Source organism: Mixophyes fleayi, chromosome 7 (genome assembly GCF_038048845.1).
Source record: "Mixophyes fleayi isolate aMixFle1 chromosome 7, aMixFle1.hap1, whole genome shotgun sequence".
NCBI classification, from domain to species: Eukaryota; Metazoa; Chordata; class Amphibia; order Anura; family Limnodynastidae; genus Mixophyes; species Mixophyes fleayi.
Window position 1 is genome coordinate 25,678,354 of NC_134408.1, and position 24,518 is coordinate 25,702,871.

General features: G+C 41.0%; 1 protein-coding gene and 1 long non-coding RNA gene across 2 annotated transcripts in view; one reads left to right on the forward strand and one right to left on the reverse strand.

Moving 5' to 3' along the window:
- The window catches only part of LOC142097548 (uncharacterized), a 221,564-nt gene that overhangs the window by 103,260 nt on the left and 93,786 nt on the right, over positions 1-24,518 (forward strand). Inside the window, exons 2-3 of the long non-coding RNA XR_012678208.1 lie at positions 18,905-19,025; positions 21,662-21,751. This is a non-coding gene — a long non-coding RNA (uncharacterized LOC142097548). The remainder of the gene's footprint in view (positions 1-18,904; positions 19,026-21,661; positions 21,752-24,518) is intronic.
- Positions 1-24,518, reverse strand: part of NTN3 (netrin 3) — a 54,628-nt gene that overhangs the window by 28,722 nt on the left and 1,388 nt on the right. The window contains exon 2 of the mRNA XM_075179466.1: positions 6,881-7,849. Coding sequence (XP_075035567.1) covers positions 6,881-7,829 — 949 coding nt within the window. The 5' untranslated portion in view covers positions 7,830-7,849. The remainder of the gene's footprint in view (positions 1-6,880; positions 7,850-24,518) is intronic.

The window sequence follows — 24,518 nt, forward strand, 5'->3', positions numbered from 1 at the left end:
TCTCTACTTCTTTTACTTTTTTTTAAGGCAGGGTATAATGAAAACAAGATTTCCTTCTGCCTGCTCGGCCCCCCATCCTTTCCCTCTCCCCCCTTCCTGAAAACCCTCAGCTAAGGTGCGAGTTTTTCCAGACATGCTGTGAAATTCATTAACTTGTCAGAGAAATAATATAGCATCGTGAGAGAGGAGCAATTTATCAAGGAGAGGGCATTGTGTCCACCTCTCGGAGAGAGCCACTGAGCGGAGCAGGAACATCTGACAGGAAAAATCTACATTCACCATGAAGCAGACATTGAAACATTTTTACTTAACAGTATAGGAACTGGGTGGTCTGCACCTTTCCTAAAAACATAGTTCAGACACCCTGAGCTAATAACGTTGGTGACGTATGGCTCTTTGACACCATTTTTAATATTTAGGACGCATACCCAAATATGAATAATAAATAGTATTTTCTTTTTTTTGGTCAGTAATATTATTGTTCACTGAACAAGTGAACAATAATTATAAGCATAAGACTGTGATGAATCAGTCACCCAGTGGAATAGGTATTCGTCACTGGGTGTCATGGCTGTGACATGTTCAAGAGGCGGGATACACGTATCGCCCAATCAAAATCAAATAGCCAAAGACACACACACATAGGCGCCTATTTACTATTAATTCCCTATTTACTATTAATTCCCTAATTAACTGGCTTTGCCAGGCCAGTTTCCGTAATTATTCATCGGATTGCTGGTCCCCGGATGCAGATTTGGCCTTTTAGTTCATTTTGTGAAATAGATAATGTATATAAAAAACACAATTACACACATAAACAACATGCTATATAATACATTGCTTTTTTACATATATTAATGAACACTATGTAATAAATATGTGCAAACATGGCGGCATTAAAAAATGCTTTACTTTATAAACAAAGCATTTTTTAAAGGTTTTATTTTGAAAAACTTACTGCCAATTGTGTTATTCCATTTGTTGTATAGGACGATGACAAGTCCTGTCTCTGGTGAAAACTCATTTCATAGACACCCGCACACACCTTCTCACAAACACAAACCAAAAACTAGTTGTACGATTTAATGGTTTGTACAATGTTAATGCCTGCAGTCAGTGTTATTACTAATCCTTGTAATCTTATGGATGTGTCAATCTTGAAATAAATAAAATGTTTTAAAAACAAAACAAAAACAAAACTCATTATATACACAGCATCTACCACCGCTACAAAAGTATAAAGCCTGCAAAAATACACAGGATAGATACAATTATTTTGGAATAATGAAGGAACCATAGAGACATAAATAAACAGAGAAGGAGAGAGCGAGGGGAACTTTCTGGCCAAAGACCACAAGAGACATAAGATACACAACGATCAAGTTTTCACCATCTAACCCATAACAGCCAATCAATCTGCAATTAGTCATCTAGTACAAGTTGGACAATTGAAGCAAATTGTCTGATGGCAACATTGCAAAACTGCTCTAAAAGTCACACACTGCTTTAAAGCATGCACATATAAATGCTGAATTACAGCACAGACATACATGACAATGATTTATCCTTTCAATTAAAATACTCGCACTGTACAGCTCACTAGTGCCAGTGCAATCATATTACTGACAGCCCTACTAGCTGTCTGTGCATTATTTGTAATGCATTGAATCTCTTTGTATTTCTCTGTAAACCTTCATTATGAATAAATTGATTTGATATACACCTAGGGCTAGATTTACTAAACTGCGGATTTGAAAAAGTGGAGATGTTGCCTATAGCAACCAATCAGATTCTAGCTGTCATTTATTTAGTGCACTCTACAAAATGACAGCTAGAATCTGATTGGTTGCTATAGGCAACATCTCCACTTTTTCTAAGCCGCAGTTTAGTAACTATACCCCCTAGTGTATATTGATTTTCAATGCTGATATACATTATTTTATGGTATTAAATATAGGAATAATACTGATGCTGTAAAATAATAATATATAATACTGGTTATGCTATATCTGTTTTGGACTATTTTGTTAGCATCATATAATTTTACTACGCTCTGTAATAGTGATCAAAATGCAAGACCAAAAACAATGACAAATGGAATAACACACATACACCACACAAACACACATACACTACACGTAAACACAGATATATACACACACATACATACATCCAGATCTGCATCCTACACAGTGAAAATATGATGTTTCCCTATATGGTAGCATTGTTGGCTACGATAACATGGAGGGAAGAAAGGGGTTAAGAAAATCAGAACTGTTGTATCTGGCTGAGCGCTTTGATTTAGTTATATAGCTGTCGTAACGCCTCTAATTGTAATAACCCAGTAGGATCGATGGCAAAATTACAAGCACTTAACATATTCAGAGAGAAGTCGCCATTTTCTTAGAGACCACCATAAATCACGGAAGGTTATGGAAATATTAGAATGAGCCCAGAATGACTAATATTTTATCTGCGCCAAAACCCAAAGGGAACATTAAAAAAGAGAAATGGCCTTTTAATAAAAGTCACAGACGCGTCTAGCAGATTGGCTTCTAAGAAACAAAGCGTTCTAGGTGATGGATGAAGACGAGCCATGCCATGGATCTATCCTTATTGTGTAGATCGTACATTATTTTACTGAGGGAGTAAGGTAACAGCAGGCAGCTTGTAGAGTACAGCAACTGTTAAGGATCATATTTATAGAGAAGCCTGATTCCCAGAGATGTAATAAAGAAGGTGTTTTGTGGTTTGCTATTTAAATTAATGTAAATAGTTTCCAGCTAATTTTTTATGATTAGTTTTCTATTAAATGAAAAAATAAAAATAAAATAACGATACTGTAGGGGTCGGCAATTTGTGCTCTCCAGCTGCTGTGCCTCTGGCTAGTGGGATCTGCTTGGACTTATAGTTCCACAGCAGCTGCAGAGCCACAGGTGACCGAAGTGTGCTGTAAATAGCTAATAGGTGTTATTCTGAGAACACACACAACGCACTCATGTGTTCTGACAGCTGGAGTCTCGTTGCAGCAGCCGCAGTGGTCTTGGGACAGGGTTAATTAAAGCAATTATCAGTAAACTCATTGGTGATGTTTTGCTAACCTTGTTATGGGGTGCCCATAGCTTTTAAAAGGCTGTTCAAGGACATTGTAATGGCAGACATTAATCCATAGCTGTAACCCTTTGACCTTGATATTGGACCTGGGTAGGGATTTAAGAGAGCATCTTCCCACTAAAATCTGCAGAACATCACTCTATCCATCTATTCTCATGCTAGGAATAGCATCACTCTTTACACTGTTATGGAGACTGGGAGGATGTCAATAAGCCGATTCACTTTCCACTGCCATAAAGTAATCTACCTATGTCCTCTTAAGTAATATAGACTTATTTTCCTTAATTCAACGATTTCCTATTTTTCAACATCTGCTATTTAATACATTTTCAATAATACCATTCAATGTACGTTATTCTGAACAGAGACCATTACCTCTTTGCGTAAAATAATACGAGTAGGAGTAGTTCAGTTAAGCTAAAATGAAATACGATCTGTAGAAAGCATCAGAACAGTGCCACCTAGTGGCTACATTCTAATGAAAATAATGTGTTTGGCAATGAAACAATAACTCTTGTATGGATTGTCTCTCAGGCAAAAAAAAAGTACATAAAAGATCTGGGGAGCTACAAAACATCACTCTCCATATTGTCTGTGACCCAATTATTATTATTATTATTAATATTTATTTATAAGGCGCCACAAGGCATCCGCAGCGCCGTACAGAGACAAACAAAATTACAATACAATGGGAGACAGCACAGTACAGTAAACACAGCAACTCAGTAAGCTCAATGCACAGCTAGAGAGGGCGGGGAAGGGGGAGGGAGGATCCGCAAATGACGGGGCCCAAGAAGGAGGGCGCGGAAGACAGGGAGACCCCCAGGGGGGAGGAGGGAGCGAGAGTGGACGTGGGGTGAAGGGACCCTCGAGGAGGAGGGCTAAGTAGCTGGAGAGCAGAGTTAGAAGTGGTGGAAACAGGAGGAGAGATGGCCCTGCTCAGAGGAGCGTACAATCTAAGACCCAATCACACACTGCAGACCATCACCCATCCATGTTCTACTAAAGGGCTGCTTAGTATCGGGGTCTTGCAGGGGTGACAACCAAGTAACAGTTTAGAAAAATATTCATGTGAAAATCAGGTATTATAGCTAACTCGGTTACATTAAGGTTGGGTTTAAAAACAAATACACCGGAATAACACTTTATATAGCTAAAACAGCATTAAGCAAGAGGGAAGGCGAAGAAATAGGCTGTTGTACTGCCATCACCTGTATTCTAAAGCAGTGACTCTCAGTACCAGAGACCATCAAAGCATTTCCTTGCTGTGTCTTACTTTTAACCAGTTGGGCAGCTATAGATTTACCAGGAATGTAAAACTTACCATTTCATTTACAGGCTGCCGAATTTTGTTCAGCGTCTGCCAAATACCAGGGTTTTGGCATTTCTCTAATTAACAGTGATTAACTCATTTACTCTACCCTCTTTACTGCTAGGCAAAATATTAGGTGTTGTCCTGGAAATGTGTCCACTACAGGCATAAGTTCTGTGACTCAGAATATTTGGGTCTCACAGGTGTAGAATTTCCTGATATTGGCACGGTATCGCTGATTTTTATTTTTTTTGTGGCCACTGGTTGATGCTGCAAGAAGCCTCCTACACAGATGATTTCCTTTCCACTGAGCAGAGACATGGGCTCTGTGCAAGAAGACCTCCCGCTAAGACTAGAGAGGATTCCTTTAATTGGTGCTAATTAAAGCATCTGTTCTCAAAAGTGGATGAGGTGCCATTGTTAGAAAGTCATGGAAAGTGTGTGTGTGTGTGTGTGTGTGTGTGTGTGTGTGTGTGTGTGTGTGTGTGGCTTCCAGCAGAAAAGAAAGCAAATTGTAAGAGAAGGTAAAAGGGACTTTAAAGGAAGAAGTTAAAAAGCAAGAGACTGGTAGACTGTCTATAAGGACTTATTCACACATATACGCTGGAAAAATGGGTAAAACACATGAAAACTAATACGTGCTTAAGTGATTTTTTTTCCATGCGCTTTAAGTGTATTGCACTTTTACCATAAGAAATAGGTGCCGCGATTGTAAGCGCTGCATAGGTGAAATGCACCCATATAAAAAAAAACATTCAATCTATTTTCAATGTAGTTTATAGGTGCTAGTTATCTGGAAAGCGCATTAACAGTGGATAGACATGAACTAGTCCTCGAGGTCGTAGCAAAAAGAAAAGAAAGAAAATGCTACAAAATTGTTTTGGGGCGAGACACTGGGATCAGATACTGCAGTACAGACAAAGATTAAAGTAGTTTGATGTAGAAGAGAAGAGAAGAGAGGCAGGCCAGAGGCAACTGAAAGGCCAAATAATGGGTGAGGGAAATGAAGAGAGAGACATGCTTTGAAGGAGACAGGCTGTAGCAAGGAGATGGAGAATGGAGGCAGGCTGTAGGGAAAAGACAGAGAAGAGTCACAGACTGCGGGCAAGGGATGGTACAGAAACACAGGTGGAATGGATGGAGAGGAGACAAAAGCTCTACGAAGGGATGGTGAAGAGACACAAGCTGTAGGGAGGAGATGGACAATGACACATGCTATAGGGAAAAGACAGAAGAGACATAGACTGTAGGGAAGTGATGGAAAAAGGAAATAGGCTATAGGGAATGGATGGAAAAGAGAAACAGGCTGTAGGGAAGAGATGGAGAAGAGAAACAGGCTGTAGGGAAGGGATGAAGAAGAGAAACAGGCTGTAGGGAAGGGATGAAGAAGAGAAACAGGCTGTAGGGAAGGGATGAAGAAGAGAAACAGGCTGTAGGGAAGGAATGACGAAGAGACACAGGCTGTAGGGAAGGGATGGAGAAGAGAAACAGGCTGTAGAGAAGGGATGGAAAAGAGAAACAGGCTGTAGGGAAGGGATGGAGAAGAGAAACAGGCTGTAGGGAAGGGATGAAGAAGAGAAACAGGCTGTAGGGAAGGAATGACGAAGAGACACAGGCTGTAGGGAAGGGATGGAGAAGAGAAACAGGCTGTAGAGAAGGGATGGAAAAGAGAAACAGGCTGTAGGGAAGGGATGGAGAAGAGAAACAGGCTGTAGGGAAGGGATGGAGAAGAGAAACAGGCTGTAGGGAAGGGATGGAGAAGAGAAACAGGCTGTAGGGAAGGGATGGAGAAGAGAAACAGGCTGTAGGGAAGGGATGGAGAAGAGAAACAGGCTGTAGGGAAGGTATGGAGAAGAGAAACAGGCTGTAGGGAAGGGATGGAGAAGAGAAACAGGCTGTAGGGAAGGGATGGAGAAGAGAAACTGGCTGTAGAGAAGGAATGGAAAAGAGAAACAGGCTGTAGGGAAGGGATGGAGAAGAGAAACAGGCTGTAGGGAAGGGATGGAGAAGAGAAACAGGCTGTAGGGAAGGGATGGAGAAGAGAAACAGGCTGTAGGGAAGGGATGGAGAAGAGAAACAGGCTGTAGGGAAGGTATGGAGAAGAGACATGGGCAGCAGGAAGGGGTGGAGAGGAGACGAGGGCAAAAAGATTTGTGACAACTGTTTTGGGTATAAACAATTATAATGGTGACTTTGAGTTAGGCTTTTAAAGTCAGAAACCAATGCATGTCAGAGTATGGTACATATTAATTGTAAATGTAGAGTTATTTTAGACTTTGAATCATTAATCAACTACACCCACCGAGATAATATTTCTATGTCAATTTGACCCTACATAAGCTAAATTTCCTAGGTTCACAAAACTCTTAAAAAATACACCAAGCAGTTCTCACGTGAACATAGTAACCGAATGACTTGCATAAACATAATCTGGCAATGCTGCCACAAACTTACCCAAGCACTCGTTGGCTTCACGTGCGTTGGCCCTCTGCCACGGTCGGTCATAATGAAAGGCCTTGCACCGATCACATTCTGGCCCTTCTGTATTGTGCTTGCAGTCACAGATGAGTCGGCCCTCTTTATCTTTGCTGCAGCGAGATGCATGCCCATTGCACTTGCACCTGCCACCCACTTGAATCTCGCTAACGGAGTAGAAAAAACCTGGACCATCCTCTGATACATCAGAATCCTTATTGCCCTGGAGGTGGGGGCGGCTGAAGACGACACGTATGTCGGTAGCAGTCACCCAGTCTTGGAGCACAGGGCTGTTGTCAAAGTCTTGAGCAGAAGGTCTTCCATCCAAGGTGCTAAACGCTATAAGGCCACCAGTGAGTGGGTAAAGGTCTGTGTGTCCATCTGTGCACAATGCCTCTTGCTCGTTTTGCTTGGTGACACTGGCTCGGCTAGGTTTTCCGTACAATCGACGGCACTGGGATGAATAATACTGATAAGGAACCCAAGTCTTGCCATAATCCATGGATTTGAAAATTGCCACAGACTCTGGTCGAGGAGAACAGAACTGTAGACTAACATAGGTCACCTCAAACTTCTTCCCCAGTGAGAGGGTCAGACTGACATTCTGGGGTGAATGGCGTGGGAAACTTTCTGACCTCCAGCAAGTCATGTTCCCAGCGGTGTTGAGGTCAGTGAGATGGGACGGTGGATGAGCCCGCTTTGGGTCATATGCATCACATGTACGAGTGGCTGGACGCCCACAGGTGCTAGAGGCTTGTACCTCTTTTCCGAAGGCTGCGTTAACAAACTCAGGCACACAACGACGGGGCAGGCTGTGCTCATCATAGCAGGGGTCTGTGACGGGGTGCTGTTGCTGTACAGAAAACGGTGCCGATGCAGAATGAGGAAGCGAAGGAAACAATGAGAGAAGGAGAAAAAGTTGAAGCATCTTCTGAAGGAGAAACAACCCTAAAGCAGAAGAAGAAACATTTTATTAGTAAAATTTACAATATATATTTTTATTTGTACAACTATTACATGAACGCGTCAATGGATATATAAATGATCTAGTATTAGGCATTGAACCTTATTGAGAAATCGGATGGAGAATTAAATATCTTTAACGTAGCATTGGTGGTAGTTGCAGTAGCAACAAGAAATAAGGGAGGACAAGCATGAGGCCACAGACAAAATAGAAGAGGGAGGAGAACACAACCAAACATATGTAATTGAGCCCCAGAAAGACAGGCAGTGTGGATTACACATTCATTGACACGCCAGGTGTGATGAGTGTATGTGCATGATAGGTGTTACTAGAGATGTAGGGGGCCTGGCTTATAGTTTGTATCAGGGCATAGGACCTTTAGCTAGTTCACTGGAAAAGATGCCCACACAAGTGAAGTATATGGATATGAATGATACAGTTATCATTGCACATTTTTTTTATGATTTTAGCTTAATTAGTTAAATCCTCTCTTGATGCTTTAAATGCATAACTGGTTTATAAGGGGAAATAAAAAAATATATATAATATTTGAAATGTTCACATTGCTGTTTATGGGGTATCTTGCCGTTACTCTATGTCTGCTCTCATAAAATCATGTATAGATATTTGTAAATGCAAGTAGAAAGAGAAGGTGTGCGTTCTGCAGACAACCCTGTTGTTTTTAGGAGAGACAGTTTCACACCATTTTGCTTCACTATGGTAGCACAACAAATAACTAATAACATCGGAATATGGCGCTATAATGTCTATATATCTATCTATCTACCTATACATCTATCTATCTACCTATACATCTATCTATCTACCTACCTATCTATCTATCTATCTATCTATCTATCTATCCACCTATACATCTATCTATCTATCTGATTTCAGTGTAACAGGGACTCTCAGGTCTGCAGACCCGTAAGATTGTTCCAGTACAGTCTATACACTACTCAAACATCACTAGAATTTCCAGCTTGGTAAATACAAATTATATAATAATTACCATTTTTCTCTAAAACAGGTCGAGAAGGGACAAAAAAATAAGTAAATTACAATTGTGTGTGTAATCACGTCTTGGGGGTAATTTCATTTTTGGAATTGTAGTGATCTATGTTCCCTAGAATTACTACGGTCACAGGTCCGCAATGTAATCATATGAATTAGTTTGCATATATGGAGGGCCCCAACCTCTCTAGTCACAGAGTGATGCTCCTTTTGCAATTCTTGTAGTATGAGACAGTCAGCATGAGATGAGTAAAGGAGAGAAGAAGTATTGTTACATAGACCTCCTTTTCTTATAGTAGTAATAGTAGTACCTGGCATTTATAGAATATCAACATTTACATAGCACTGTTCATTTGGGGATACATAGTAACACAAACTGGTATAAAGGATGAAGAGGGCCCTGCTTGTGAAATATTACTAAAGTTTAATACACAATATAGATATCAGTATATTTGTATGCAAAACTGAAAAGCATAATTTGCCCCAAGTGTATCCTCAGACCAGTACAGTCTGCTCATACTGCCTCTCAGTCTGATATCTATCCTGACCCCAGTGTGTGACCAGGGATTGGGAGATGATGCATTGCAAAGTTCAATGTCTAGAGCACTAACAATGTAAATAACATCTAAATATTGCTGTTTGGTTATGCAAAGAAATATGAATTTCATGGAAGAAGCCAGTTATGCGTTATTCTAAATTCCACTCTATAAAGTAACCCGTAGCCTTACTCTGTCCTATCCATTCCACCGCTTAATGGCGTAGATTTAAGTGAGCTGTGCAGCTCCGTAATTGCACTGACAGGGTTATTGCAGTAAGTAAAGTTCCCCCCTGGCACGAAAGGGGTTAAACGTGCCAGACGTCTCTCTCACTCTTTCTTTTAAGAGCACATAGTTGAAAGGTTGCCCAGCTGAGATTAAAAAAATAACAGTCAAAATACTTCCAGTACAAAAACTAAACATAGTTATATATATACGGAATATGATGTGAATATTGTGCCAAGACTTCTAGTTACAGACTGATACACCCCAGAGCTGCTGGAAAAAGCCCCTGAAAGACAGATACACCCCAGATCTATTCATCACGGCCCCTCAAAGACAGATATACCCCAGATCCTACTCCTAGCAGCCCCCTCCCTACACACACACAGACAGATACACACCAGAACTATCAGAACTTCACATAAACAGGTATAATTTACAATGGGAGAAAGAGTTGGCTCAGTGGTTAAAAGCACTGGCTGTAAACCAAAGACACACTGGAGACTCTAGTATGACTCTATACGTCAGCCCCTTTGTGACCTTGAACGACACTTTATTTCCATGACTTTTGGACAGTAAAACTTAGATGGTGAACCCCCTTGCACGGACAGTATCTAAACACTACTGTGTGTACACTGATTAAATTAAATTAAAAAAATCCCAATGTAGAAACTATTATGAAAGTCCAGAAAGAAAACACTGGCAGGAGAGGCTGGATATAACAAAGGCAGCTGGGGTTTGGTACTGCAGAAACTACAGTACATAGTGGCTAAAGCAATTATCCTTAAAGTTCCTGCCTTGTGTCTGTCCTTCCGCTGTGGTCTTGGTATGTTTATTTCGTACAACACGTCACTATTCACAGCTAAAAAAAATATTTTAAACAAAGCGAGATTATTGGAAAAAGACCAAAGTTATTGGGAAATAAATGGCATTATTCTACATTAATCAACTTGCCACTGGTTTTACATTTACATGTCTTAACTTTTAATTCTATGTTATGTATTGCAAGTTGAGGAGTATATCTGACTGGGCCTTGTATTCCTCAGTTTCGTAAATATTCAGCTTAGTACTGTACAGTATATTGCCTCATAAAACTGCCATATGGTAAAACATATCTCTCAGAGTGATGCTGACACTTATTTATAAAAGTGATTTGTGACAGTAGAACATTCACTCCCTCTGCTCCTGTTTAAGACCTGGCAAAGACCAAATGTCAAACTTTTATTTTTTTTATATAATTGTTGTTGTTTTTTTGCCCACTAACCTTCAGCAGCTTGTATGGGACAGGTTTCTTGTGCACACATTTTATACATCTAACCCAGTAACTCATTATAACAGGGATGTTTCCGTCCAGGTTTTTTGTTTAATAACATTCCCCAACACCTGATCAGAAACCTTTGAAGTTCGGGTATTAGGCTGGGACTATGGCACATTTTCCCCGAGTGTGTTGGTTGCTTTGGCACGTAAACAATTTGCAAGAGTCCAAAAACTTGCGGTCTTACGCTCCTAAACACCTGAGTAAATTGTCCATGTGGATATAAACTGGAGCTTGAGTCCATTGACACTAATAAATGTTTGCAACAAGACTCAGGTACAGATCTTTTAGAACATAAGCGCAGACAAGCAGGTCACTAAACTTCCTATATTGAAATTTCAATCATCCATTCACAAAAAAGATTCTTGACCACTTTCGACGCCAGAACATGTTATAGACGCATAATAAGTTTTGATTTATTTATACATAGACTGTGCACATTTACTGACACTATTCCGGCAACTCCCTAAGTCAATGATGGGCAACCTGGAGCAACTCCAGGGGCCACATGGTGCTGCGATATAACCTTCAAAAGGGCCACACATTACCTTTAATCTCAGTAATAAGTTAAAACAATATATTTAATCAAAGAAAGAGATACCTATATGTAATAACGTATCAGCAGACAAGTGTTACAAGCTATAACAACATCTGACAATAAAGTAGGAAGAAGCTGAGGGCTGCAGGTGAGGGCTCGGAGGGCCGCAGGTGAGGGCTCGGAGGGAGGGCCACAGGTGAGGGCTCGGAGGGCCGCAGGTGAGGGCTCGGATGGCCACAGGTGAGGGCTCGGAGGGCCGCAGGTGAGGGCCCTGATGGCCGCAGGTGAGGGCTCGAATGGCCACAGGTGAGGGCTCGGAGGGCCGCAGGTGAGGGCTCGGAGGGCCGCAGGTGAGGGCTCGGATGGCCGCAGGTGACGGTTCGGAGGGCCGCAGGTGAGGGCTCGGAGGGCCGCAGGTGAGGGCTCGAATGGCCGCAGGTGACGGCTCGGAGGGCCGCAGGTGAGGGCTCGAATGGCCGCAGGTGACGGCTCGGAGGGCCGCATGCAGCCCTAGAGCCGTATGTTGCCTATCGCTGCACTAAGTTGTTCCCTTATGAATGTAGTACCCTACTTCAGAAGTTACTGGCTGGTATTCTATATATATATAGTGGAGGATAAATGCAACCTATTTAGGCAGTGTGTAAAGAACCTGAAAATGCACAGTAGGCAGGTTTGGTAAACTAGAGATGCAGGAGGTACCTCATACTTAGTAACTGGTATGTGGGAAGTACATCATTTGTCAATACTAAAGCGGTCATGGGACAGGTCAGAGTATGAGTGAGGGTATGAGTGTGCTCAGGGTATGGTGTCAGGGTATAAGTCAGGGTATAAGTGTGCACAGTGTGTAACACAGGTGAGTCTGTCACCAATACTAGCTGTGAAGAACAACAGGCGCAATGGGGGTCCTTTGGGAAATTACAACTTACCTGTAACTCTCCATCTGTCATTTAGCTATAATTCCCAGCATGCTGGAGATGCTGGAACTTGTAGTTCCACAAACGCGGAGAGGCATACCTTGCCTAAGATTTAGAGTGAACTGCATATAAAACGTACAACCTCCACATGTGGTAACAACTAGATTGGTGATAATGGCAGTTTTCCTTGTACCTCCTAACTGTCCCTGTTTTGAAGCCAAATTCCCCTGCCCCCCTTTCCTTCCAAATGGTTCCTCTTTGGCGATAATTTATTTGCATAAACTTCTCTAATGGCTCCCAAATGTTCCTGGACCGTACCTACATTTATAATAGCAGCCACTTTTCCTGTGTGCCTTTCAGTCTTGTATTTGTGTTTATTTACATTTGCAGTGACTATAGTTTTAGTATGATCATGTATATATTTAAAGGTCTGCTGACGTGTTTTATTACACATTCAGTGTCCATCATTGACTAGTTGAAATGATTGTTGATATGCTGTGTAGTTTCAAGACGTATTAACGTCAAAGTGAATGTAATGACATCAACGGGGCCATTGGCTAGGTGCCAGGATGATAAAAATAAGTGTAGTGTCCTGTAATCAGTGTAACAGAAACATCATTTATTTGGAATCAAGAGTGGCCTCATTTACGACAGTTCAGAATAGATGAGGCACAATGCGAAATCTTCTTTGGTTGTGCCGTGCGCTCTAAATTGCACAAGGGTGGAGGAGCGTTTGTAGAGACGGACAAGCTTGCATCGGTCGCTGGGAGCTGTTGGACAGAGCGAGGGTGTTTCTTTCTAAATATGAGATTTCATTTTGTGGGATAAGATTATAATATATTATATTATAATATAAGAATGCACATTTTAAGGCATAGGCAAACCGAGGTGGGGGGGGGGTTTCTAGTGCCTGGAAAACCCCCTCCAAGCCTGGGACACTGTATAATTGAGGTGGCTGAACCCTGCCCCCGCTTCACACGGCTCTGCTTGAAAAGGGAGAGCTGCGTGCACCTAACAGTAGTGCATGCAGCATTGCTTATGTATATTATAGGGATAGGAAGAGTTGGAGAGCAGCCAAGCACTGTCTAATATTATAACCATGTCCCCATGCATGCTGGTCACGCCCACTGGTGGCGTGGTGTGGAAACCCCCTCTACAAATCTTGCGTTTGCCCCTGTAAGGTGTATTTCTTGCTGGCGGAAAAGCACTCTGTAAAAAGCCCTGAACTGGTGCAGATCGGGTCTTGTAGTTTTCATTTTACACCTACTAGTTAAACCTCAGCAGAGGATTGCATCTATTGATAGTACGTTGGCTACCAGTTATCCCGCACAATGAGAAGTTGAGGGAGAAAAGCTACAAAGGACACACCAACCCTTTCCTGTATTTAAATCTAGTATTTTATCTGTAGAAAGTAGACTACTGTGCCGTCCTTAAATCTATATTTGTAGCATGGTAAATCTTGGTTCACCGGTAACAGTTCATTCTTGTGTAATGTGGGATGGAGAAGAGTATTTGAGCAAAGATTAATGAAGCAGAAGAATGGGGGGGAAATGCTGGTGCAGTCTTTTTTTCCAAATTCAGAATAGCCGCCTTTCGGTATGAGCCAAAGCCAGAGAAGCCCCTTCCCGCATGTCACATGCTTCCAGTCCGGCAGAGAGCTATGTTTCCAGACTAGTACCATATCCTCAACACACTAGTAGCTGACCACGCTCATTTCTAGCCCCAGGGCTAGAAATGGATTTCTGCCACTAACGTTATTTCTATATACGCCTGCTGAGACCCATGTATCTGGTTATGCTCCTGTATTGACGTGTTTGTTTTTTTTACATAACTTCGCATGGTGCGTTAAATAATTTGGCACACTATGGAACATCTGCATTAGCACCTAACATGGAGAACATTTAAGTTAGCACTTCAAAATGGCTATGGAGGGGGGTCCACCCGTTCACACCTTCCTCGCCACAATGTCACACACAGGGCTAGTGGAAGTACCCTGAGCGCCCCCTAGCTCAGTGTTGTCTAACCTGTGACACTCCAGGTGTTGTGAAACTACAAGTCCCAGTATACTCTTCCAGCAATAAGCTGCTATATATTGGCAAAGCATGCTGGGACTTGTAGTTTCACAATACCTGGAGTGTCACAGGTTAGCCAACACTGCCATAACTGCTGACTGCTGCTCCTCCATGAGAGTGTCTGACGTCAAAAACAGGAAACAGGGGGCACCGCGAGGAACATAAAAACATTGAATGAGTGACATTATGTGAGTGTTTTAGGCGCTGCTAAACCTTGGCCCCCTAGACGAAAGTCATTGATCGCCTAGTCGTAGCTCCGGACCTGGTCATCACAACTCCAATTTTCAGCCGATTCTGTGAGAAGAACCATGGAGCCAGAGGAGGAGCCCCTGGGATTCAATGAAGGGGAAGCAGCAGGTTGGTTACAATTAAAATTAGGAGGTAATGCAGGTTTAAAGTGGACCTGTCGCCTACACACAGTAGAGGCATCCATTATGTGGGCGGAACCATTATCTAACTATTTGCAAAGAATCTGTGACATCACTTAGGCACTCCCTGACTTATGTTTTTGTTAGGTATTAAATCTAAGTGAATATTTGATCATCCCACAAAATGGCAGCATCCAGTGCAGGTGACAGGTCTGCTTTACCTCATGTAATTGCTCTGAGTATGCAGCATTAGCCCCACCCACTTACATAAGCACGGTGGCTTAGTGGTTAGCACTTCTGCCTCACAGCACTGTGGTCATGAGTTCGATTCCCGACCATGGTCTTATCTGTGTGGAGTTTGTATGTTCTCCCCGTGTTTGCGTTGGTTTCATCCGGGTGCTCAGGTTTCTTCCCTCAATCCAAAACATACTGGTAGGTTAATTGGCTGCTAGCAAATTGACCCTAGTCTGTCTCTCTCTCTCTCTCTCTCTCTCTGTGTGTGTGTGTATGTTAAGGAATTTAGACTGTAAGCTTCAATGGGGCAGGGACTGATGTGAGTTCTCTGTACAGCGCTGCGGAATTAGTAGCGCTATATAAATAGCTGCTGCTGATGATGATGATATATATGTGAGTGTGGCATGATTGGAGGCCAGCCCTCGCTAATGAGCACACAATCAGGGCTCTTGTCTAAAATAGCCTTGCTTCACCTGCAGATATATGTTTGTAAGCTCTTGTTATTTTTATAGAATATAGAACTTTGGAACAATCATGTAAAACCCCCAGTATAAGACATCTGCCATGGACGGCCACCAGTCCAGGTATGTCACATGCAGTGGGAATTTTGTCTTAGCTGCTGGAGTGAGGGCATGCTGGCATTATACTGCTGCACCTGCTGCTGGGCAGTACGGTCAAACGACCAGCTTGCCTACTCTCTTACCATCTCTAAACTGCTTACTCCTCTACAGAGATCCATTGTCCTGAACAGTATATATACTTCTCCCTCCGCTTCTGCTCCCCCCTCCTCTTTGTGGTTTGTAATACAAGGATCAGCCTTGCACAGGAGCTCACACAGAGACCTTTCCGTCTTGTGTTTATAGGGGTACAATTGGGAATTATGTGCCTTCTGCATGTGTAATTAGAAGGAGGGGCAGGAGATGAGGGCTTAGTTTGAAGTGATGTTTTTTAGATGCAGAGACAGTTGAGAAGGGGAATTCTCAAAAGACTCAGGGATTGAGTGAGAGAGGGGGGGGAGGGAGTCATGAGATATACTGTGCAGGGGTGGCAGTTCAAATAGCAGGGGGTGAAGCCACCCACATCACAAGATTCAGCCACCCTCCAAGCCTATATATTTAGAGGTGTTGTGTTGTTCTGGAGTCTATGTGTGTGATACATTTAATGTGCATCTGAAATCATTTTTTCAATATTTTTCTGCAAAATCAATTCATCACACTGTGACTAAGGGCTAGATTTACTAAGCTGCGGGTTTGAAAAAGTGGGGATGTTGCCTATAGCAACCATTCAGATTCTAGCTGTCATTTTGTAGAAAGTACTAAATAAATGAAAGCTAGAATCTGATTGGTTGCTATAGGCAACATCCCCACTTTTTCAAACCCGCAGCTTAGTAAATCTAGCCCTTAGTATTCATTTGATGAAGTAATACAGTATCCTCCTAAAGATTGAAATGTATGGATTTCACGATATCTTATTATAACTTTTCTAGCTGCTTACTAAACTACACTCTCAAATAGAGTGGGCAGTAAGTAATATACTATTTACAAAATAATATAAGCAAGTTAATTATAAAGTAAGATGAATGTGGCAGGAAAAAACACAATTGGCTTCTACCTATAAAACACTATTACACTTTTATTCAAAATCATATATACATTTGATTAAAAAAAACTAATAACATAGTCATACAAATGTGAGGACAAAAAATACATGTATGGGGAATATAAATACTACATAATAAGTATTTACTCTGAAATCCAGACCATTTACATTTTGTTTGATTTTATATTGAGGGAGGTGGCGCCCACCCCCTTATAAGGAGCTGACTTGTAACATCTAAGGACAAATATATATTTTATTTTTATGGTCTCAGGATTTTTTGGGGTTTGTGGTTTATTCTACTAAATGACACTGCCCACTTAAGATGAATAATCATACGGAGAAAGGTAGGCACACTGTAGAACTACAAGTCCCATCATGTGCTGCCAATCAACAGCTGGAGAGCCGCAGGTTGCTCAAGTCTGATATAAAACAGTTTTTTTTGTTCAATTCACATTTGTAAATCGTTCAATTGTACTAAAATGGCCAGTCGTTTGTATCCGTCCAGGTTCCTTTGTTGCAGACGCAGCTTTTTGATGCAGGCCACCACATAAAAAGTATACGTGAATGCACAGACGCTGTAAACTTAAATTTCATTGCTGCAGTAAAGCTCTAGAAATCCCTTTCTTGCAGTGTTTGATAGAAGGGCTACAGAATAAAGCCACAGTTCTCATTGTGGGTTCTCCTACACTGGCTAACGCCAGAGCTTGTAGCTAATGCAGGTGCATGTGGACTCCCTTTGTGGGCAATTGGTTTTTTTTGTTTTTTTTTTAATGAAAGTGTGGTATGTGTATTGTACAGCCAGTTTATCTGAGAACACCCAAATGAAAGTAAGGATTTTTAAATCAACACAAACATGTATCCGGGACTGACGGTATTAGTGGGCGAGAAATGTCACTGCTTTAAAAACCAAGACTATTCATTGTCTTTAAACTGAGCAGAGCATGAATAGATTTTTTGTTCAGACTTGAGTATGTTGGTGGGGCATGCTGGGATTAGTAGTTCCACAGCAGCTAGTGAGCCAAAAGTTGTCCTTCTCTCCATCGCTCATCTTGAGACCATTTCTTATTTTTATCTATTTTTATCCTTAAATCATTTTTTTTTAATTCAAATAACATCATGGGGTAAATGTATCAAGCTGAGAGTTTTCCGGCGGGTTTGAAAAGTGGAGATGTTGCCTATAGCAACCAATCAGATTCTAACTGTCATTTTGCAAACCAGAAAAATGCAAAAATAAAATAAAAATGTTTTTGTTCAAATGAGCCTATTTGTCCTCCAGGATGATGCACAGATGGACCATCCCATTTAAATTTTTAAAGTGCAAAAATATAACATCACCCTCCTGCCTACTATCTCATTTCACAACACACTTAATTACAACTTGATTAGTGCTCCTTGGAACCTCATTTATGCCTTAATTATAATGGCTGCTTATATTTGGTGTCTCATATTTGTATATTTGAATGTTTTAATTAGAATGGTTTCTGTCTATATATAAATGTGCTTTTCCATATAAAATGTTTCAAGATGTTGTGCTACTGATTTAATTGCAGGCAATCGCTGCCACTTCAGGGGGCATGCAAAATGCAAGTTTTTAATTCCAAAAAGAGATCCAGGGGCCAGTCGCTACACCAGGCACCACCACCTATGTTGATAAATATGCAGTCTCCACATCTCCAAGTTCTCTAGAGTACCCCCCCCCCATATTTAACAAGGAATAACCCTATTTACTTGGCTCCTCCCGTCAGCAGGCGTAAAATGTAGCTCTACAGCAATATGCTCTTCTCAAACCATTAAGGGACATGTAAAGAAAAAATGTCCGCTTGACGTCACAAAAGAAGGAGGGGCTTCATTTTCCTTTTTCATAAAATGACATTTCTACTTTGTGAAACGTGAACGGCATTATCACAAGACAACACTAGAATAAAATAACTTCCTCAGTTCAGGTCTGTAGTCAAGTGCAGCCTTTCAGAGTATTGCACCAGTGCACATAGACATGAATGAGAAATCATTCAATAGTTGTGACTCCCCTTTCACTAGTCTTCTAACAACAGTACATGTTTTGTTTATAAAGTAAATGTTATGCATCATGTTATGAAGTCTGCACCACTTTTTGTACCTCACAAAGCGGTTTTATAAAGTCACTACATAGCAGTGTAATTTATATAACTGTGAGCGGTGGAAATAATATACCTTCCTGAGAGATCAATTGCTAATTCTTTTCTTGAAGGGCAAAATGTCAGAATCCTGACCCCACAGGCGCATATGCAGCTTAATGACAGGAGGTCCATCTCTCCCTCCTCAGACCTCGGCATAAAAAGAACTCAGTCATGACATTTCAGCCGGCTCAGGTAGGTCACAAAATCCTTTTATACCTCAGTGGGTCACCATTCTATGACCCAAAGCTGGAGGGTGACCTAGACCAAAAGTTGCAGGAAGTTTGGTCACCATCTTACAATCCCATGCAAAAACTCATTAGCACATAATGCAAAGTGTTTCTGTAAATCAATTTGGTCAAAGGATAAGTCTTGGTTGGCTACACTCTAGCACAAATCTAACTGCAAAACACACCGTTTGGACTCAAACACAAATACATTAAGCAAAGTAGGACTTATACTTTAAAGGGGAAATTCATTTTTGGATAATCCCCTCCTCTATCATACATGCCCCCATTTGAAAAATAGGGGGAAGCTCTGTGGGGGAAGGCAAGGATGGACTCTCTCTACTCTGCTAGCACACATGGGGCTAGATTTACTAAAGGGCGGGTTTGAAAAAGTGGAGATGTTGCCTATAACAACCAGAGTCTAGTTATCATTTATTTAGTACATTCTATAAGATGACAGCTCGAATCTGATTGGTTGCCATAGGCAACATCTCCACTTTTTCAAACCCGCAGTTTAGTAAATATACCCCATGGAGATTTGGTCCCAGCTGCTTCCAGTTTCAAATATTTGAAGGGCGGGATTGGGCAGCTCTCTGTTTGTTAAATAAGTGACTAAGTAAGCAGGGTCTTGTGCAAAAGTGGACGTACCCTTTAAAGTCTTTCTAGCTTATTTGTAAATTGGATTCTGATTGATTGTTTAAAAAACTCAAATCACCCACCATTCGTTTCCTTCTGTGAGAATATCTGTGTGTCAGAAGTGGATTTCAAACTGAAAACCAACTTATCTCTAATGCTTTGCACACATTAAAAAATATGAAGTAGGACGTTGCTTCTAATCTGAAATTACGAGGGCCAAAGTACATTATGGCAGAGAGAATATGAGTGAAATGGGACATATTTAAGGGAGAAATTACCTTAGAATGATAGAGAGGAGAGCACAGTCAGGGGGACTATACCACATTACCTCAGAATATAACGGTATGACTGAGAGGCACAGCATCTGAGTGTGTGAACCCAGTGACATCCTGCTGAAGGCAGCATACACAGAAGGGGCTAGAGAGAGCAGTAGCAAATAAGTGTCAGAGCCCAAACATGTGAATAGTCGCCCCCACAAAGGAGGGGTGAGCAGGGCTGAGCCGAGTGAGTGATGTTAGCCCCATGGATGTGTGCACTTTATGTGTGACTGGCCTAATAGTATAACCATGTGACCCCTTTAAGTACTGTGCAGAAGGAGTAAGGAGAAGTACATTCTGTAAGTGAAAGCTCTCAACCACAGAAGAACTGTGATAGATAGTTACTTTATCATCTGCAACCCGAGTATGGTGCTGGAGGAGGAGTGTAAAGTATAACGATTTTATATTTTGCAATATAGAGATGTCTGCTGCCCAACTCACAAACTGGTCAGGGTATTCTGAGCCCCTGAGTGCCCAATGGCAGCCTAGGTTGCCTAATGGATGATCCAGTTTTGCTGCGAATCATTTAGCAGTTAAGGGATTAATGTAGGTATTCTATGCAAATGCTCCCATAATGTAGCCCAGAATTTCTCTGTCATCCAGTATGGTCTTACATGTCATCCAGAAATCACATAAGCCCAATACTTAGGCCATTTGGCTCAAAATGGGACTGTGATGGGATTTACTGTCTTGTTTATTATTCTCTCTCACAAACTTTATGAAAATAAGCATAGTTCTCAAATGTCAAGTGTGTAGGTAGTGTAGTAAAAATAGCTTTCTATGATTGTGAAATAGGTCTCTCCACATTGCGCGTGATAATTGTTCTAGACAATCTAAATAATGCACATTGACTGTTAGTCACCCGTTGGTAGTCATGGAAGATTGTGAGCTCTGTGGGCAAACTACACATTTGTCTGCTTCCTTTGCATCGGTGTTATGGCTCAATGCTTTGGTCATTGCAGTATGAGCTACAGATTAGGGATCCTGCTGGGGGGGATCAGCAGTGACATCCTATTTCAGCACACTCTTTTATGGCTGTCATTGCATGGAAGTGCAGCTGTAATAATACAACCTTTTGTCTTCCGACAATTGATAACTCATCCACCAAACAGGTAACCGAAGCCTTATTCCCTGGTGACAAGTCCAAATCACATATTGCATCTGAATTACACGAATGTGTTTTTGCTAAATCCTTAAAGACAAGTAACCCCAGGAATCAAAATGTTACTAGGTTTCAGGGTACTAAGAAAGACATCAATAAGGGTCATTTATGAACTGCAAGATCTGCAGAGCAGCTCTGCTTCTTAATTGGTAGGAGTGCACTTTGCGTCATCGGAACCGCTAACAGAAAATGATGCTGTGCCTATCTCTAGTAAAGAAATCGCATTATGGAAACAGCACAACATCCAGCCTATAACCCCTTTCAGATCGCCCTCTTAATTCATTGAAACGTTTCTCTTTTGTCTCAAAACGTCGCTTGGTGTATCCTCATTTCTGTCTTAAATTAATAATGAGAGTGAGGTGACATCAGGATTGTCTTTATTATATGTCAGTTTTGTGTATTTAAATGATTTCATTACATGGGTTTAAGTGCGCCTAGAAATGCACCCTTCAGTAGTAGGATACAAAATGCATCTCATCCTAAATATAGGACAAGACCGAATCTGTGGCCCTGCTGAGTTGATGGAAAAATCAAGACCTTTGTAGGGACAATACGACTGTGCGTCCTCGCGGAAAGCAGGTACCTTTTCCATAGTATTCATCCACTCCGCCATATTTTATGTAAATGAAGGAGTTGCAGTTAGCAACCAATCAGATTACAGGTATCATTTATCTAGTACATTCTAGAAAATGATAGCTAGATTCTGATTGGTTGCTATGAGCAACTCCCTCACTGTTCCTTTTTAGAAGGTTTCCTGAATCCACCCCATAATCCAAGCTGCACAGTATAGCAGTAACATCCCTTCAGACATTTGCTTTCATTAGCCTACCCTGAATTACACTGCTTAATGCACATGTCTCTTTGGTTGCTGTGAATTACTGCCTATGTGTCCTACTGCTCTCATGCTAATAAATCAGCTGTATTTTGTATTTTAGCACATTGCTACTTTTTTACCTTCTAATTACACCTAAGACGTTTAGCTTGGTTATATTCCTAGCACAGCTTGTGTGCGGTAACTGGTGCTCATAGGCACTATTAGAGGCTCCCTTGACTAATTAAGTTTATGCTTACAGTTACCGATAAAAGCTCTCTTGGTGCAGCCCATTTTGCCGAAAGGTTGAATGAGACTTGTTCTTACCAGTAAGGGCTCTCTTCACTCAGGTTCTCTTGTGCTATTAAACACGTTTTTGATTGAAGCTGCTATGAAGGCTTGTCATTAAGATTCACATTTCCTGTTAATGGTTCTCTTAAGGGCTCTCTCTACAGAGTATTTATTTCTACATAGGGCGACACGTCTTAAAAGGACGAGAGGACAGTTCCATACAGAATGCCCAGTGTGCTTTGGAGTCGTACATGTTGCATTATATATATGCATATGGAAAGTTTTATTATGAAATGTCGGTAAATGTGAATTGAGGTTCGTTTATTGTTCCTTATCAGTGTTTTGTCCAACCACCTTGAAATTAAAAAAAAAAAAAAGTGCGCAACCGGTCACAGCCCCAAAATACCTGAATAGAGCATTTTGTATTGATGACTATCAGAATTACAATTACATTAAAAAGATAGAAAATGACCCCCTTCCCCCACGCCCCCCCCCCCCCCCCCCCCCCTCCCCCAAAAAAAAAAGGATTTACCAGATTCATTACCCTTTAAAGACTATACATGAGACTGGTTAATGAAGCTGGAGCTGGGAAAGAGCTCCCCCTAGAGGAAGCTTTCATTTTCATAGTCACACTTTTTATCCTGATAAGTTATTTGTGTGTATATTGGGTAGAAAAGCCTTTGTTCCCCCAGCCCCTGTTAAACTACCAGCCTTGTTGAGCATTATAGTACAGTAAGCGTCTAGCCACAGGTTGCCCCAGGTTGGCATACAGACTTCTACTGCCATAAATTCCTGATCTATAACATCAGGTTCACAATGTTATTTTGCCTTATGAAAAGCTACACTTACAAACTGGTTGGCTCACCTATTAATCCATGCTTGTGGTATGCCATATTTTCCTTACTATTAACATGTTTAACATTTTGGTTGTCATGCATTCCCTTTGTGTGAATTCTGAAAGTGAACGAATTGCAGGTGCTATATTAAACACAAAATGCTGTATTTTATTCTAGCTATATAATGTTAGCTACGTATAACACATGGAACATCGTTACATCTTGAATACTGTGTTGCATTATACATAGTAAAAAAAAAATGTGGAAGATTTGCATAATTGTTGGAAATACGGTTGTTGAGCAGTTACTCGAAAACTGAACACATGAATGCACATGCTGCATTGCAATTAGTTCATATGCATGCTGCATAGCAATGGCAGATATGCAGTATATCTGAATCAGCTCCAAGGCAGCCCTGCACTAGTATTGATAAATCCAATTTAATAAAGAAAAACAACCTGTATTTTGGATTTGTACATGTTGTGCGCTATTTAACAAACATCCATATATGTGTTGAATAAGTAGTAGAGAATGTCTAATGGTAATGACATTGACATATGTATATAATCGTAGACCAGAGATCACAATAAAGAAAACTACAGTAGTGGATTGAAGACATAGCAAGAAATATGACTCTGTCCCTCAGAGCTTACAATCAAAGTGTTTGATGGGAGACTTAGATAATCAGCCAGTGTCTGAACAATAGACCATTGTTCCAGTCAATTTTATTTAAAAAAAAAAAATCCAGATATGGGTTAAAAAGACCACCAGTGCGTTATGGAGAAACAATTTCCATTTTAGGTTTATCCCTATTCGTATAGAGGGTGACTATTCAAATATCCATGTTATGGTATGGTATACTTGTGCATTGTGTGCCATGAACTCTTAGAACCTCCCAAGAGTAAGGATAAATTCTCAACATATGGATGGGAGTTCCATAGGTAGAGAGCAGCAAAGGAGAGAGGCTTGAGGGATAGAGACAGTGCAAAGTAAATGGTGAAAATAATAGACTGGCGCTTTACAGCAGCAGTATCTAACATCACTTTGCCAGCATCGGTCAGAGGTGTACACTGTATGAGTCACCTAACAATTATTTCAGATTATTTGATATAAGCAATAATATGGTATAAGAAGTTGTCAGGCAAGGTATGAAAATAAAGCACTGGCTTATTGGCGCAAAACAAAAATCGCATTTTCAGTTTAAATATTTAAATATCTTTGTACCACACTGGCTAGCGATGCAATGTCCTTCAGTGATTTCCAGGCCGCTCCAACGGCTAGGAGAATGTCTATACTGTATGTAATAAATGCTTCCAAGCTTTACACTTTTAAACTTTTTTTTATAGATCACATCTGTGACCATTCTCATCTAAATTATTAGCTTAACAAATACAAATAAGAGTTTTCC